Source organism: Mustela lutreola, chromosome 8, assembly GCF_030435805.1.
Source record: "Mustela lutreola isolate mMusLut2 chromosome 8, mMusLut2.pri, whole genome shotgun sequence".
Lineage (NCBI taxonomy): Eukaryota > Metazoa > Chordata > Mammalia > Carnivora > Mustelidae > Mustela > Mustela lutreola.
In genome coordinates, this window is record NC_081297.1 from 150,915,041 (window position 1) to 150,931,706 (window position 16,666).

General features: G+C 54.6%; 1 protein-coding gene across 1 annotated transcript in view; it reads left to right on the forward strand.

The window, feature by feature from the left end:
* MOV10L1 (Mov10 like RISC complex RNA helicase 1) overlaps positions 1-16,666 on the forward strand; it is a 61,054-nt gene that overhangs the window by 17,295 nt on the left and 27,093 nt on the right. Inside the window, exons 6-13 of the mRNA XM_059187339.1 lie at positions 1,532-1,675; positions 2,396-2,637; positions 2,999-3,125; positions 4,303-4,497; positions 5,679-5,793; positions 9,599-9,776; positions 10,291-10,361; positions 12,779-12,870. Coding sequence (XP_059043322.1) covers positions 1,532-1,675; positions 2,396-2,637; positions 2,999-3,125; positions 4,303-4,497; positions 5,679-5,793; positions 9,599-9,776; positions 10,291-10,361; positions 12,779-12,870 — 1,164 coding nt within the window. The remainder of the gene's footprint in view (positions 1-1,531; positions 1,676-2,395; positions 2,638-2,998; positions 3,126-4,302; positions 4,498-5,678; positions 5,794-9,598; positions 9,777-10,290; positions 10,362-12,778; positions 12,871-16,666) is intronic.

Consider the following 16,666-nt stretch of genomic DNA (forward strand, 5'->3'; position numbering starts at 1 on the left):
TGTCCAAATCCTACGCTGTGTGGTCAAAGGGGGAAAGCGTCTTCTGGAAGGTTTTCAGCGGTCTCTGTGGTTGGTTAAAGTTGAGGTTAACAGTTCCTTCTTAATCCTTAGTCTCGCATCGGCAGTGTTCGCGTCTTGGTGGTTTTATAGCTTTTGTTCTTTCACGTGTCGGTACTTTTTAGAACATGTTGGACATAGTAGGTTCTTAATTTTTTTTTTTTAATTTACTTATTCATTTGGGGAGACACTGGCTGTGAGCCAAGCCCAAATCCTGTGATTTCGGAATTCCCCCGTAACCTCCTAGTCCGTGTAGGGGATTAGAAGGTGAGTGGTCAGCGAAGGGAATGTGCTGGGTCCGGGGAGCTCCCCTCCTGTGAGCGGCCGGTTCCCGTTTCCTGGCTTTACAGTGGAGATGAGCTGCCGCCCTGAAGCAGGAGGGCAGTCGGTGCCCTGTGTGCCAGGCCCTGCGCCAGCCCCGGGGGCACTGCCGCGCTTCTGCCCTGGCAGAGCCCATGTGCTGTCACCGCACTCAGGCTTCCGGACCCCTGAGGGGAGGCTCCTGGCAACGGCGTGGGGCAGTGAGGCTCTGTGCGGGTTCTCTCCACGAGCTGGTCCAGAGGCCCCGGTGTCAGCCCTGCGTGTACGCTCCTCTCGGACCTGCTGTGTGGGTGCCCAGGTGCATGTTGGAAAAGGCACCAGTTCCTGAGCGCAAAGCGGAGCCCCCGCCTGTGTGTGCCGGGTGGCTTGAGCCGGAAACCCTCCGGTCGTTCCCCACCCTCCTGTGCTCCTACTTCTCGGCCCTCCGTTGGCAGCTGTCGGCCGTCCCCAGTGGCGCCCTGGGTCTGGGTGAGGGCCGTGCGAGGCCGTGTGAGCTGAGGGAGGCGTGAGGGACCGGCTGCTGTCGTCCGCGCGCGGACTGTGGATGAGGAGAGAAAGGAAGGGCTAGGGGTGACCCGGCAGGGAGGAATGTGTGGACGGGAGGCCTTTGAGGGCCAGGAGCTGCCTGAGGAGGGGATGCCAGTGTGGTCGAGACCGTCACCGCGTGTGTGGCCGGGGCCCCACTGTCTAGATGAGCACTGTGGGAGCGCAGTGAGAGGACTGAAGCCGCCTGCTCCCCGCCAGTGTCCACAGAACGCGGGGGAGCGGGGTCCGTGACGGGAGGGTGCCTCCCCTCACCCCTCCCGGCGGCCTGAAGAGCAGAGGATCGAGCGCGCTCTCCCCAGCACGTTCCCAGAATCAGGAGCTCCTTCAAGATATTACCACCGCGCCACTTCCCTTTGTCTAGATCTTTGAGAATCTGTAATTTTCTTCTTCAAGGTGTTTTGCTGTTCTTCTCCAAAAGTCTTTGTAGGAACTCTGTATGTAGTCTGTGGCCGTACGTCCCTGGGGGATGGACGGTCCGTCCCTCGCGTCGCTCTTGGCCCGGTGGTGGGGTGTGGCGCGGCGGAAAGGAATGTGGCTGGGAGGTAGGGGTGGAGCTTCCGGGTGTCTGCTGTTCCGGGTGATGCTGTTCTTGGGGTGCTCTCTGCAGGGACCCTGCTGCCTTTGAAGAGGCTGCTGATGAGTCCTGCGGAGCCCTTTTACTGAAGAACAAAGGTGGTATTGAAGTCACAAGGATGACAAATTTTGGAACATTAAAGGAAGGAGAAAGTAAAAATCTGGTGATCTGGATAGAGTAAGTCTGTCATTTATTTTATTTTTTTTTAAGATTTTATTTTATTTATCAGAGAGAGCGAGAGCGAGCACAGGCAGACAGAGAGGCAGGCAGAGGCAGAGGGAGAAGCAGGCTCCCTGCTGAGCAGAGAGCCCGATGTGGGACTCGATCCCAGGACCCTGAGATCATGACCTGAGCCGAAGGCAGAGGCTTAACCAACTGAGCCACCCAGGTGCCCCAAGTCTGTCATTTAAATAAAGTCACGTCGGGGCGCCTGGGTGGTTCAGTGGGTTAAAGCCTCTGCCTTCAGCTCAGGGCATGATCCCAGGGTCCTGGGATCGAGCCCCACATTGGGCTCTCTGCTCAGCGGGGAGCCGGCTTCCTCCTCTCTCTGCTGCCTGCCTCTCTGCCTGCGTGTGATCTCTCTCTGTCAGATAAATAAACAAAATCTTTAAAAATAAATAAGTAATTATAGTCACATTAATGAGTTTTAAATTGTGATTTAAGAATTTTTTTTTTTTTTAAAAAGAATTTCTGTAGAACCAGCTTCATTTTGGCTGTTTATTTTTTCCTTCATAGAGATCTCTCAGAAGTTTTTCACCCTAAAATATCCTTTTTACTTCTATTCATAAAGCTACTTACAATCACTTTTCGCCCAGAGTGAATTATGTGTGTTATGGCAGCTGACGATTTTAGCTTCAGGAATCTTGTTTGTATTCATGGCTCATTTTCTTTTTCCAGGAACAAAGGAGATATTCCTCAAAACTTAGTCAGCTGTAAACTGGCCGGCTGGGATAAAACTAAACAATTCAGGTTTCAAACGCTGGAGAAAACCCAGAAGTGCCCAGGAGGGTCTCTTGTTCCCATTCCCAGGAAGGAGAAGAATTTTTCAGATGAAAATACTGACTCACTAGAGAGCTACCAAAAAAACACAACCTGTCAAGCGTCAGAGAGTCGTGTGAACAGCAGAGACATCTATCCAGGTAGATGGTTCTCCTGCTGCTGTGTCCGGTCAGCCAGCCGTAGGCCCGTGGGCTCTGCGCAACAGGGTGCTGCTGCTCCCTGGGCTCTGGGCCTGGTACAGCACCTGCTGTGCTCTTTTGGTTCTGGGCTCTTGTCTTTGGGACCGAGCAGAAGACAAAAATAGCTCGGCCCAGACCCTTTAGATGTGCTGCTTCCTGCAAGTGGTTCTAGACTCAGGAAGGGCTGGCCGCTGTCCACTGATGTTTTTGTCACCTCCTGTCTGGCATTTTGTGTGTCCGCATGCATTTTCACTAGCCTGCCACCACTGTCCGAGACTGCCTCGCTTCTGATCTAATTCTGGATTTAAATTCCGTCTCCCAGACGACTGTGCTTGTGAAGATGAGGACAGAGAAGAGAGGAGGCAGGGGAAGCAGACGACAGAGCTGGAGCCAGAAGGGCTCATCCCTCCCGGTGCAAGAGCCCCGGTTGTGGTCGCATGCGATGCGGGGTACGTGGCTGGAGGGCTGGGAGTGGGTTCTCCTTGGGGACATTCGTGTATTTGGGTCTTTAGGTATCGTGGGTGATGCTCTAGGTCGGAGGTTATAAAAGTATTCCTAACTATTCTGATGAGAAAAATAAAAAAGAAGGAAAAGCACTGCTGGAGAAAATGGTTTGAGTGAGTTTACTGACCAGAGCGTTGCCTCCCCTGGCCTGACAACCTGCGCACACCCCCCACCCGCTCACCCGTTTCTGACCCTCAGTCCTGTTGGAGTCCATCCACTCTCAGCCCCTTGGCCACGGCTCCTCACCTCCCCTCCAGTGACCTCAGCTAAGGCCTTCCTGCCCCTCATCTCCAGCTGGGCAGCTGGCCAGGTCCAAGCTCCGGGGACAGGAGTTTGAGGCCTCCCTTTCTGGGAGGACTGTGTATAATCCCAATCTACCCCCCAGTCCCGCGTCCGGGCAGCAGGCCGCTTCCTTTCTCAGCAGCCCTCTCCAGTTCTCTACCCTTGCTAATTCTTAATCTTTTTTAAAGACCTGACTCGGCACCTGGCTGGCTCGGGCGGTGAAGCAGCGGGAGTCTGTTTCTCCCTCTCCTTTTGCCCCTCACCCCTGCTCCGTGCTCTCTCACTCTCTCCCTCTGTCTCAAATAAAATAGATTTTTCTTTAATGTGGCTCTGATTAAACCACCTTGCTTCAAGCCCACTGCCATCATGGCTGGGGCAGCCGTTCCCACAAACAGCCCTTTAGTCACAGCTGTGCAGTGCCGCCTCTTTAAATGACCTTTCAGATGTGACAGCGCAGAACTCGGTGGAAGGCAGCAGGTGAGCACCAAGTGTGCCTCCGGGAGAGCCCGCCTTGGAGCAGCAGCAGGAAATTGGGCAGAAAATAAAGCAAAAGCTGTTTATTTTTGGTAACATTCTATAATTCCGATTGAAACTTGAGAACCCTGACAGCGTCTTCCCTATTGCTCTGAAGTTTGAGAACCACAGAGTAGTTTCAGTGGCTGATGTTATTGTGGGAAGACGCCTGGTTTAGCAAGTCCATGTTCTCTGACAGAAATCACGCAAAGCTAAGGGTCACCGTGGTTTCGTAGCCGACCTGTACACGCGCGCAGGGCCGTTCTTCCGGATCTACATGCCTTACTTGTAAGTCAGTCTGAATCTGAATCTTCTCGTTCCTCCAAGCGACCCCGGCCGCTGCCGGGAGCTCCTCCTGCTCTGCTTCTCCAGCTTCGTCATCGGCCGGTTCCTCGAGGTGACGGTCGTGAGCCAGGAGGAGTCGCTTATAGCCATCCGAGAGCCGTTTTCGTGGAAGAAGTCGAGAAGTGCCACCGCACTCAAACCCACAAAAACTACAGTCGTGGTGACCACACAGAAAAGGTGCCGTGAGTGGAGAGCCGTGCGAATCGAGTGTGCGCGGTGTGAGAGCCACGCAGGCCGCGCTTGCTGCAGAGGCCTGCATCCTGGCGTGACGCCGGGGGCAGCGGGGCTGCGCCTCTTTCTGTCCTCACTCTCGGGGGGCCGGGGATGTGTGTTTCCTACGATTCTGTCTCTTAGGAGGACCCCACAGTGTGTGTCCCCTTTGTTGTGTTTGTGTTCCTAATCAATAGTTGGCTCTTGCTTACCGAGTGCCTCTGCTTCCACACATACTTGATGTATGTGCTTTGGCGGAGCCCTTGCCACAGACCTGCGTCGTGGGTGGCAGGTGTCAGGCCTCCCCTGTGCGGCTCGTGGTGGCTCTGAGGGCCTTTCTGCCACAGAACTTCTCTCTAAGCAAACTTCTCGTCCGGAGCTGAGCCACCGCGATATCCAAGGGAGCTGACTGTGGGGTCAGGGGGTCAGAGCGACGTGCCCCCCACCCGCGGCACTCAGGCAGGAGCTGGGCACAGGGTTGGAAGGAGGGAGCAGTGCCTTTCTTCAGTGCATGCGGGTGCGCGTAATCAGAGGCTCGCTGGGCCTCCCAGTGACGTGTCGCCGCCCTCGCATGGTCTCTCCTGCTGCTGCTTGCCAGTCACTTCCCGCGCTGCGTTAGACCTGTCCACAGCAGGACTTGTGTTCATCATCCTGATGGTGGCTGACTTCAGTGACTCCCCCACACACATCTTTCTGGGGAAAGACAGAAGCTCGAGGGGGATCCCCAGTGTCCCCAAACTCCAGGCCAAATAGCAGGACCCAGACAGAGCAGCCTTTGCTGAATGTGTTGTGGCGTTCCTGCCGCAGAGTCCTGATGCTCTAGGCTCACAGCCGCTGTGAGAGCGGACCGGGAGCTCCGGACCTGTGCTCTCAGTGCGGCCTCAGAGGGCTGCTTGGGCACGGTGGCCCTGCTCTCCTCCGCTGGAGGACGCGAGAGGGCTCTGTGAGAGCTGGTACGTGGGAAAGCTCCTGAAGTCACTTTGCAAACTCCAGGCTCGCGCCAGCTCACATTTATTTTTGGTTCTCAAAGGACCTTTATTCTTTCCAAAGCAGAGAAGGATGCCTGAGTGCAAATGGCTTGTCTGAGACACGGGGTGATTAAGAATTTTGACTTGTGCTTTTTTTTTTTTTTTTTTTTTTTTTTTTAGGAACTCAAGACGACAACTTCCAAGCTTTCTTCCACAGTATCCAATACCAGATAGACTTAAGAAATGTGTGGAGCAAAAAATTGACATTCTGACTTTTCAGCCTTTGCTCGCAGAGGTAGGAAATGTACCTGATATGTGTTTTCCAACAAACTCAGGATGAACCCTGCTCGGGTTCAGACCTCAGCTTGTCGTCACTGCAGGCTCAGGGAGCTGGGAATCCCAGGGCGATGAGGGGTCGGGACCACTGCTGTGGGCAGTGCTTGTGGGGATGCCTACTGCCACCCGCCCAGCTAGGCCAGCGGCCTGCCTCTCAGCGGCTTTCCATTTGGGATAAAACTGAGCCACCGAGAAGACAGGACGTGTGCGGGGAAGCCCTGCAGCTACACAGGCTGGTGGCTGGGGGGAAGGCAAGCCCGTCAGGTCTCCCGCGGGCTGCCTGTGCCTGGAATGCCGTCCCATCACCCGCTCCATGCCATCACCCGCTCCGTGCCATCACCCGCTCCGTGCTCCAGGCCGTCAGTGGGCTCATGGGAGGGAGCTTGCCCAGCCCGTCTGCTGCTTCGGGTGGTGGCTGATGCCAGACAAGGGGTGAGGCCCTGGCAGGGGAGGAGTGGCCTGGAGAGGAGCCGAGGGTCGACAGAGTACACACCTGTGTGCACGTGGACACCGGGTCCAGGAGCAAGGGAAGTGTCCCGTCTGCTGTCAGAGAGGAGAGGGCGGCCCTGGGAGCAGGAGGGCACTCCCCATGGAGCTCGGGGGCCCATCGGCTGAACAGCAGATGAGCAGCGCCCCAGAGCAGACAGCAGCTGGGGCGAGACGTGGCTGGAGCTTGGTCGAGGATGAGCCCGCCTGAAGCCTGTTTGTGGGCTGAGGGCGTGAGGCAGGAGGGAGCAGACGGAGATGGGGTGGTCTGCAGAGGAGAGAAGGCTTAGGAGGAAGCTGGGGCCCTGGGGAGGGGCTGTCTTTGAACAGGAGGAGATGCTAGAGGGAGCAGTGAGGCCCCTCCTGTCTGCCCGGCTCTGGGCCCCTAGCCGGGCAGGCAGGAGAGGCTCCCACGAAGCTGCGGTGCCGTTGGGCAAGGGCAGGAGATGGCCCCTCCCCAAGGACTTGCTGGCACTCTGGAAGAGGGAGGGAGATGGCCCGTCCGGCGAGGGGCGTGCTGCGACGCAGAGGCGGGGCGGGCTCTGCCCTGGCCACGTGGCTGAGTGGGGCTGGCGCAGGCCTCAGACGGAAGCGGGAAATCGTGTCGGGAAGGCGCCGCGGTGTTTGTGGCGAGTCCCACACCTGAGCCAGCTTCTGTGGCAGCAGGCAGACCTTAGAAATGGGGGGTCCTGGGACGCCTGAGGGGCTCGGTGGGTTAAGCCGCTGCCTTCGGCTCAGGTCATGATCCTAGGGTCCTGGGATCGAGTCCCACATCAGGCTCCTTGCTCAGTGGGGAGCCTGCTTCTCTCTCTGCCTCTGCCTGCCTCTCTGCCAGCTTGTGTTCTTGCACACACACACACACACACACACACACACACACACACAAAATAAATAAAATTAAAAAAAGAAAGAAAGAAAGAAATGGGGGGTCCCCAGAGGCCAGGTGACTGTTGCTGGTGCAGACGCAGCCATTAGGAGCGTCATGTTAGTCTGTGTTTCCCCAACTCCGTTTCCCCCGAGCCTGGCACTGGGAAGGGGCCTTCCTCAAGCAGGCAGAGGGAAGGAGCGCGCTCCTGCTGGACAGTAGTAGTAAAATTGCCAGGGGCGGCGGTGAGCAGGGCCCTGTGGCCACTGGCTCCACAGCTCCCCTGCTGGCGTGGTTTGTCGGTTTGTTTAATCCTGTCCCTGCCCAAGAGGGTGCCCAGTTCGCAGAGCCTTCCTGTCATCAGCTTCACTAAGGCAGGACAGACGGGCAGCGGCCTGCGCCCATGGCAGGGGCACACTCTGACGTGTGCGCTGTGACCCTTGCACAGTCAAGAAGAGGAGCGCATCTCCCCCCACTGCCCTGAGTGAGCCCTCCCTTCCCCCCGGCCCTGTCCCTGGGCCTCCCGTGGGCAGCTTTCTGCCACCAGAGGTTGGTTCGCTCTTTGGCAATCTGTGTAAGTAGACGCAGCCAGGGCTCGGGGTTGTCAGTCCTCTTCAGCTGGAATGACGTTTAGATGAGGAGCCACATGGGGAGAGCGATGTGCAGCGCTGGCTGTGCAGCGCCGCCGTCCTGGACATGCTCTAGCGCGTCCCAGGGCTGAGACCCCCACCGTGGCGCTTCCAGTTCGCTTTGCTTGGACTTTCTGCTAATGTCATAAATTTGGCTTCTACGTATATTTTGAACTCTTTGCTGCATTTTACCATTTTTGCTTTCTATCTGTGTGATCAGGTATCTCTTAAATGTGTTTTTAATTGGGGCGCCTGGGTGGCTCGGTAGGTTAAAGCCTCTGCCTTCGGCTCAGGTCATGATCCCAGGGTCCTGGGATTGAGCCCCGCATTGGGCTCTCTGCTCACCGGGGAGCCTGTTTCCCTTCCTCTCTCTCTGCCTGCCTCTGCCTACTTGGAATATCTGTTAAATAAATAAATTAAATCTTTAAAAAAAAAAATGTGGGTAATTTCTGGCCATTCTGTCTTCAGAGGCTCTTTCTGCAGAACCCCTTTTTTGGATACCCATTGGCTGTGCACTGTGCCCCATTGGAGCTGCCCCACCACTTAGTTTTGCTTTGGTCACTTATCTTCAGTGCTTGTCCGCTGCATTGCGTTTTGGAAGGTCCCTGAGGCCAGCCCAGTTCACTAGCATTTTCCTCGGCAACGAGCATCCAGGGTATTTTCGTGTCACACGTGGTGGCTCTCCTCTCCCCCAGTGCAGTGCTCTTTCTCGGTCTTCTGCGTCCACTGCACAGGCTCAGTCTTTTCCTGCTTCCGAGTAAGAGCTGCTCTGGTGAGCTCATCTGGAGCTCCGCCACTCATCTGTTTTGGCTCCGCTGAGGGGCTTTCCTCCCGTTTTGGGCTGTGTTTTCTGTTTCTTTTTAAGCCTCATAATCTTTGGGTGCCAGACATTGTGGATTTTACCTTGTTGGCTGTTGGGATGTTTTATTGTTCCTGAAAATATTCTGTGGTTTGTTCTGGAATGCAATTAAGTTACTTTGAAACAGATACTTTCTGGCCGGATCTTAAGCCTTTGCTGGGTAGGACTAGAATGGTGTTTAGTTTAGGGCTGACACCCTTCTGAATATCCCGCCCGTCCAAAGTCTCTTCTATTACAAGGCTTTCCATTTGGGCTGGTGGGACTCGGTTCTCAGCCCTGTGTGAGCTCTGTGAATCATTCCCACTCACTCAGTGGTTCCCAACAGGTGACCGTTGTCCTCCCTGGAGACATTTTTGGTTGTCACGGCTGGGGCTGCTAGTATCAACAAGTGGGTAGGGGCCCAGAAGGCGGTAAGTACCCTGCAGTGCCCAAGATGGCCCGTACCCCAGAGAAGGTACAGCCCAGGTGTTGGTGGTGCCAGGGCTGAGGAACCTGCTTTCACACCATCAGGTGGGCGTCCCAGCCTGACATGGTTTCTTACCCTCATGCACTGACCAGTGCTCAGCTGACAGTTTGGAGGGGACCCTCTGGAGCTCTGCAGACCTTTCTGGCACACTGCCCCTTCGGCCTCCTCGGACCCCAGCTCCATCTCCTCAGTGCAGAGCCCACACAGCTCCCCCTGGGCTCTCTGCATCTGGGCCTGGAAACTGTCTAGGAAGGGGCTGGAGCAGTTGCAGGGCTCACTGAGGTAGTCTCCCAACCTCAGGAGCACCGTCCTGTGCCGCCTGCGCATCCGTGTTCAAAAGCCATTGTCTCCCTCTTGGCTGAGTTTCAGCAGCTTGGACTTAGTGCTGCCGCTTTCCTAGACCACGGGGCCCCGGAGGTGTGACTGCTCTCACTCATTTGCTGGCTTTCTTATTTTCAGCTTTTGAACATGTCGAACTACAAGGAAAAGTTTTCAACTTTGCTCTGGCTTGAAGAGATTCATGCAGAAATAGAACTGAAAGAATATAACATGAGTGGGGTCACCTTGAAAAGAAACGGTGACCTGCTGGTTCTGGAGGTCCCAGGACTGGCTGAAAGTAGGCCTTCTCTCTACGCAGGTGGGTCCGTTACGCATCACGTTTTACTAGCGGGATCAGCAGACGCTGAACCCCCGTCAGGGGAAGAGTGGTTTTGTTTTGTTAAGATTTTATTGACTTATTTGGCAGAAAGAGAGAGAGAGCACAAGTAGACAGAGTGGCAGGGAGAGGGAGAAGTAGACTCCTGGATGAGCGGGGAGCCCGGTGCGGGGCTCGATCCCAGGACCCTGGGATCATGACCTGAGCCAAAGGCAGACACTTGATGACTGAGCCCCCTGGGTAGGAGTGTTCTAACCGGCAGCACTGCAGTCCCGTTGTCTCATTGCCTTTGCTCTGGGTTAGGATTTTCTGTAAAACCTGGTCAGCCCTGGCGCGGTGTGCCCGGCACTTCCCTCTGGTCTCAGCGGTGCTGGTTTTATGCATAGCTGGTCCCTGTGATGTTTATTTTACTTTTTCAAAATGCTTGATTTTAGGGTACAACAGCAAAATTTGGGGATTTTGTAGTTTTACATGTGGTTCTACATTTTTTAACTAGGAGATAAGCTGATTTTAAAAACTCAAGAGTACAATGGACATGTCATCGAGTACATCGGCTACGTGATTGAGGTGAGCAGTGCTCCCGACCGGCTGGCCGGGCCGGCTCTTCCAGCAGTCTGAGGTCAGCTTCCTACCGAGGCTGGGCGGGGGTGCCCCTTCAGCCTTTGAAGGCATTTCAGAAATTTCAGGAGAAAGTGACTATTTAAATAAATTTGTTATGTATACAGAGAACTTTAAAAAGCCCTGTAATTTTCAGCTACATAAACCACATTTACCTTTTATTACTTACAAGTTCATGATGATTGCATTTAGTCAAATTTGGGCATTCCGAACATGCTCCAGGAGAGAGCACCTCGGAAGGAAGAACACACTTACAGGTTTGCAGTTCTAAAGGCCTTTCTGGAGAAGCCGGCTGACTTCTCGCACGCCTCCTGGCGCGCCCCTGCTTCTGCCACCCGCGTCGCCTGGCCTGCAGCGTTCGTGTGAAGGGGAGGAGGAGGCCCACTCCTGCCTGATGCCCAGAACTGAGGAAATGCCGGAGCCCTGCCCCGGGGTGGGGTGGGGCAGGGTCTGGGAAGGATTCCAAGGAGGGGCAGCATCAGGCCTCTACGGCTGTGTTGGCTGCATTCTGCCCCAAAACACAGGGTGCCGGCCTGTGCCAAGGCAGGAAGCTGTCCTAAGGTGACTGGGGAGGGAGCCGCCGCCGGGTGCCCTCCCCACTGTTGCCGCAGACCCTCAGGGAGGTGGCCGCTTAGCCTCAGCTGGAGAGCGCACCGGCTCTGCCGGCTTGAACACCCGCTGGCTGTTGGACCACCACCAGACTGAGTTTCCAAAGGGTGGATCCAGTCGTGCCTCTCAGGGAAGATGCCCTGGGGACAACCTCCTCCGAGCAGTAGTGCCAGAGATGACAGGTAGGAGGTCTCTCTGGTACCGCTGTGGGGGTAGCTGGTGTCCTACGCTGACAAGCCGTTTTCGTCTGTGCGCTGCTGAAGAGCGCCAGAGCCTGACGGACCCAGACTGAAGCTACAGGCGCTCCAGCCCGGGGCGTTGAGCTCCCCTCCTGAACCTTTGGTGGGCTAGTGCGTACAGTCGGCTCCTTCGGAGCAACGGAATTCGTGGTCGACTCAGTAAACTCTACAGGTCTCAGCTCATTGTCTTTCTCGAGTCTCTGTAGTTTAACCTTTGGCCATTGCAGTGGTGCTGGAGACCATGATGGTCCAAAAGGCCTCAGGAGAGCCCCATAGATGGCGGGGTGCGCAGAAGACACACGTCCAGGATGAACAGTGATTCCATTGACGTCAAACTGGCGTTTCCATGACAGGCGGGCAGGCAACCCGGATTTCTCAACCTGGAGTCCGTCTGTGGGAGAGGGAGTTCCAGTGGGGCCACTGTGCTGTCATGCACATCCAGGGCCATGGGACAGAAGTCTCCCAAGGCTGGGCCCTGCACAGAGCCCTGCCACCATGGCCACCTCCACAGAGGAGCCGTCTTGTCACCAAGAGCACGTGCCTCGGAACAGGCATTGTCATTTTTTCTCTTCCCACTCAGTTTATCTCCGCATGGTTTTCATCTCCGCGTGCTTTGCTTGATTGATGGGAGTTGCCCTGTTGTTTTTTATATTGGCTTTTTCTGTCTGGGTTTTCAATTTCTCACACATGGTTTTTCAAGCTCACGGAAATGATAGCGGCGGTGTGTGACCGTCCCTGGGGCCCGAACTCTGTGCAGGCTGTGCTGACTCTCACTCTTGGTGATTTGCTTCCCTGTGTGCTGCTTCAGTGACCTTTTAACTACAGGTTCATTTCCATTAGTCTTGGTCCCTGGGAAACCTGGGGCCTCTGGGTTGGGCTTGCTCTCCTTTTAAGGGTATTATGGCAATTTCTGCTGCAAGCAGGGGGCCCCACCAACAGGGCAGCCCCCGTGTCCGTTCCTGCCAGTGTCTCTGTCCCCAGGCCGGCTCTGCTCTCCCAGCACCGCTTTGTCAGTTTGCACTCGTGTGACGCAGGACTCTCTGTCCTGCGCTTTCCCCCGTGCTTCCTCAGAAGTTCCCTTTCTGTCCGACCTCCGGGAGTCCTTCTGCGCAGGCCCTAGCGGTGGCTGGGGGGTCCCAGGATGTCTGGTTCCCTGTACTGCTGGAAGGGGAGTCCTCTTTGTGAAGGCACTGTGTGGCAGGCGCCCCTTGCTGCGTCATTGTCCTTCCGAGGCCGTGGCCTGTGCTGTCACTTTGTTTCCACAGAGCCCAGATCTCTGGAACATGGCCAGGGAGGAGCTCAGCACGTGAGCTGGTGTGGGCACTTGCAGGGCCTGGGGCCTGTGTGGACGATGCGACAACGCTGTGATTTAATCCTCCTCATGGATTTCACAAGGACTTAAAATACCAGATTTTAGCTCCAGTCCATGGAGTGTTTCATGACGTGTTGCTAGATGAAGATTGTCTCAACAGATCAAATATGACGTATGAGAATTAAATTGTTCTGCTTCTTTTTTAGATTCATGAAGAAGATGTAACCCTTAAACTTAACCCAGAATTCGAGCAGGCATATAACTTCGAACCTATGGATGTGGAATTCACATATAACAGGTAATGCTTTCCTGACTCTTCCTACAAACGCATCTTCATTTTTCATGGGGAGCAGGCTTCCCCTCCGTCTGTCCCTGCACGTCTCCGCGCTGGTGTAGGAGATGCAACGTGGTAGTGTCCATCTTCATGGGTCTTGCTTCACTCTGACAGGGCCTAAGATAACAGACGTGCCAACATTTGCTCTCCCTCTTCTTGGACCAGATGCACACGGAGGTGTTGTCATTGATCTGTCACGGGTGTGGGGTGGGGGCCCTGCCAACCTGCTGCTCCCTCTGTTTGATCCACTACGCCCCCCACTGTTCACAGGGGTTTTGTGTTTGTCTCTCCCTTGCTTTTAAAAACAAACAGTTGTGTGTCTTTGTACACACACATACACTCCCAGAGAAATATATTTTTTGGTTTTGTTTTGAGCTGTCAGTCTCTGGTTTCCGGGAAGTTTTCACTCCCCTGTCCCCAAGATTCTCCATGCTGCACGTCACTGTCCAGTGTCTTCACCACGGCCCGCACCCCAGGGTGAGTCCGCCACGCTCCCTGCTCTGCAGTGGACATTCACCCCGTCTCTGCCCTGAAGGCGCTGCTGTGAGCCCCCTTTCCTCCTTGCGCACCAATGCTCACGTTCTCTTGGCTGCACGCTCAGTTGTGGGGCTGTGGCTTTACCCACGGTGGCAGCAGGGACCCTGGTACCAACTACTGTAACAGCCTGTTGATCCACACCGGCCCAGGAGCTGGTTTTGTTAAACTTCTAAATCCGTGCTGACTTGGTAGAGACATGATGCACCTTTCCAGGGTCTGGACGTGCATGTCTCTGATTGCATCGAAGTTTAGAATTTCCATGTTTGTTGGCCATAAAATTTCTTCCGTGAAATGCAGGCTCGTGTTTTTTCCTGAATAGTCTGGGTTTTGTTATTTGTAGGACTCTTCTCTGTGTTCTTTGTGCCGGACTGCCCTTGGAGAGGCGTGCTACAGATAACTTCCATAACTTCTCTAGGTCTGTTGCTTGTTGGTTTGCTTCTGTAGAGTATCTTTTAGGAATTAGAATTTTAAGATGGATCAGGGATGTTTAGTTTTGTTTAAGAAATGTTTGGGTGTTGGGGCGCCTGGGTGGCTCAGTGGGTTAAGCCGCTGCCTTCGGCTCAGGTCATGATCTCAGGGTCCTGGGATCGAGTCCCGCATCGGGCTCTCTGCTCAGCGGGGAGTCTGCTTCCTCCTCTCTCTCTCTGCCTGCCTCTGCCTACTTGTGATCTCTGTCAAATAAATAAATAAAATCTTTAAAAAAAAAAAAAAAGAAAAAAAAAGAAATGTTTGGGTGTTGAGGCTGCCAGTAGGTCAAAGGTGCTGAGTGTGAGTGGGTCGTGGGTCAGCGGGGAGGGGCCGTGGGGTGGCCGTGGAAGCCGAGCAGGTGGGATGGAGAGCGAGGTGAGGTCTAGGAAGGGGCCGTGTTTGCTGTTTGAAATGAGAGAGACTAGCTCTGTGGGGGCCCTGCGATGGAGGAGTCACTGGGGCGAGGGGGTGCGGGCAGGGGCGGGGTGCCTCTGGCCAGGTGGGGGAGGGGTCGTTGACAGAGGGCTAATGTCTTCCCTCAAGGTGGTCGGACGAAAGAGGCGAGAACTGATTTGTGTTTGGACGTTTCTGACCATGTGTTACTCTGGAACACGCGGCAGGCAAGCCCAGTCGAGGAGGAGGAGTCGGGGGAGGGGAGCAGAGGAAGCGTGAGATGAGGGCGCGCAGGGGTGCAGGGGCGCAGGAGCGCGCCTACCACAGGAAGGGTGCCGGCCGCAGACACGGGGCTGAGCCAGAGAGAAAGCGCCCAGGGAAAGCCAGTGGGTACCGCCGGCAGTGAGGGCTGCTGGGAAGGCAGGGGGATGAGGTGGCGGGATGCTGGGTTCGGGCATCTCAGAGACGCCCAGGGCCTGGGCAAGCATGTGGGCAGCCACCTACAGTGTCGGAGACATGAGAGGCCAGGGTGTGGGGCAGGGCCTGTCATATTTGACGCTCGGAGGCTTTGCCCCACGGAAGCGTTTAGCTTATTTACATAAAGTTATGCAAAACCAGGAGATTTCCCATTTTTTAAAAAATGTGTATTCCCCACTCCCTTTGAACCACTGAAAGATGGGCAGGCCCGCCGTGCCGCAGGCTGGATGGAGCTGAGGGCAGAGAGGCTGCACTCTTCATGTTATTTGCTTACTTCGTGTAGGTATTTTCTCTTAAAAAAAAACAACACAGGTCTAATTATCAGATGATCTCTCCGATATGAGGAATTTGAGAGGCAGGGCAGGGGGCTGTGGGGGCTAGGGAAGGAAAAAATGAAACAAGATGGGATCGGGAGGGAGACAAACCATAAGAGACTCTTAATCTGACAAAACAAACAGGGTCGCTGGGGGGTGGGGGGTAGGGCTGGGGCAGCTGGACACTGCGGAGGGTATGGGCTCTGGTGAGTGCTGTGAACTGTGCAAGCCCGACGGTTCAGACTGTGCCCCGGGGGCAGATAATGCATCATATGTTAATAAAAAGAATTAATTAAAAAGCAGGTCTAGTGAGACAGAATGTAGGCAGACTTGCCTTATTAAAGTATACAGTTTGAGAGTTTTGTCATACATCGGCCTTGTGAAACCAACTCCACAGTCAAGAGAAGGAGAGTATCTCCCACCCCAGATGCCTCCTTCCACATTCCTCACCCCTACCCCCCGCCCCCTGGTCCAGAGCATCCCGGTGCTCCATAGGCTCACAACCCTGGTCTTGTCAGTCTTTTTAATTGCAATCATTGTGGTAGTTGTGCGGTGGTGTGTCGCTGTGGTTCTGGTCTGCATTTCCTAATGAGCAGCCATGCCAAACGCTCTTGCGTGTGCCCGTGTCCCATGCGGGCATGTTCTCTGTTGATGGTGAGTTGAGATCGGGTGGTGTGAGGCTTCCACTTTGTCCATTGTTGGCAGAGCTGGTGCGGCCCAGCTCGTCGGTTTCCACAAAAAACCCGGAGAGGTTCTGATTGGGATTACATTGAATTTTTAGCTCCATTTCAGGAGGAATTGACCCCTTAATACTGAGTCTCCCAGCCCTTGATGGTGCCTCTGTCCACCTAGTTAGGTCTGTTTTTTATTTCTTTTAGCGGCATCTGTACAGTCCACTGTGTGGGTTTCGCGTATCTTGTGTGACTGGTGTGACCCCTAAAAAAGGTAATGCTCTTGTAAACAGTAATCTGAACTTAATTTCCAGTTGCTTCTAGCTAGTGTTTACGAATGCCGCTTATTTTTATACCTTAATCTCGTGTCCTGAGAGCTCTCTAAATGCACTTCGTCGTTCTAGTAGCTTTTTACAGGCTACGCAAGGTCTTCTACGTTTAAGATCTTCATGTTGGAGTGAAGTACTGCGCTGCCTCCTTTCTTTTCTGTTTGCTGGCCCTGGCTAGCTGGCGTCTCACGGAAGCGGCCTTGTTCCCGACCTGAGGGCTCACGCCCAGTGTGGGCTGTCCGGAGGTGGTTTGTATTCGGGCCTCCAGGTCCAGGAGGGGGACTCCAAGTGTGCTGCCGGCGATCCGGCATGGCGCGTGTGGGATTTGGTCGCGTGTTTTTTCTCGGTCGAGGTGATCACGCAGTTTTCCTTTTTTAGTACGTTAAGATAGTCAGTTACACTGATGGGGTTTTTTTGTTTTTGTTGTTGTTATTGTTGTTGACTGATTGGCATTCTCATGTAGAACTGATGTGGTTTTAAGTGGTGGGGTTCAAAACCAGTGACGACCAAGAAAGAATTCTTGAGACATCTTCGGTGCAAAAAGGGGGGTTTTATTAAAGCACGGAGATGG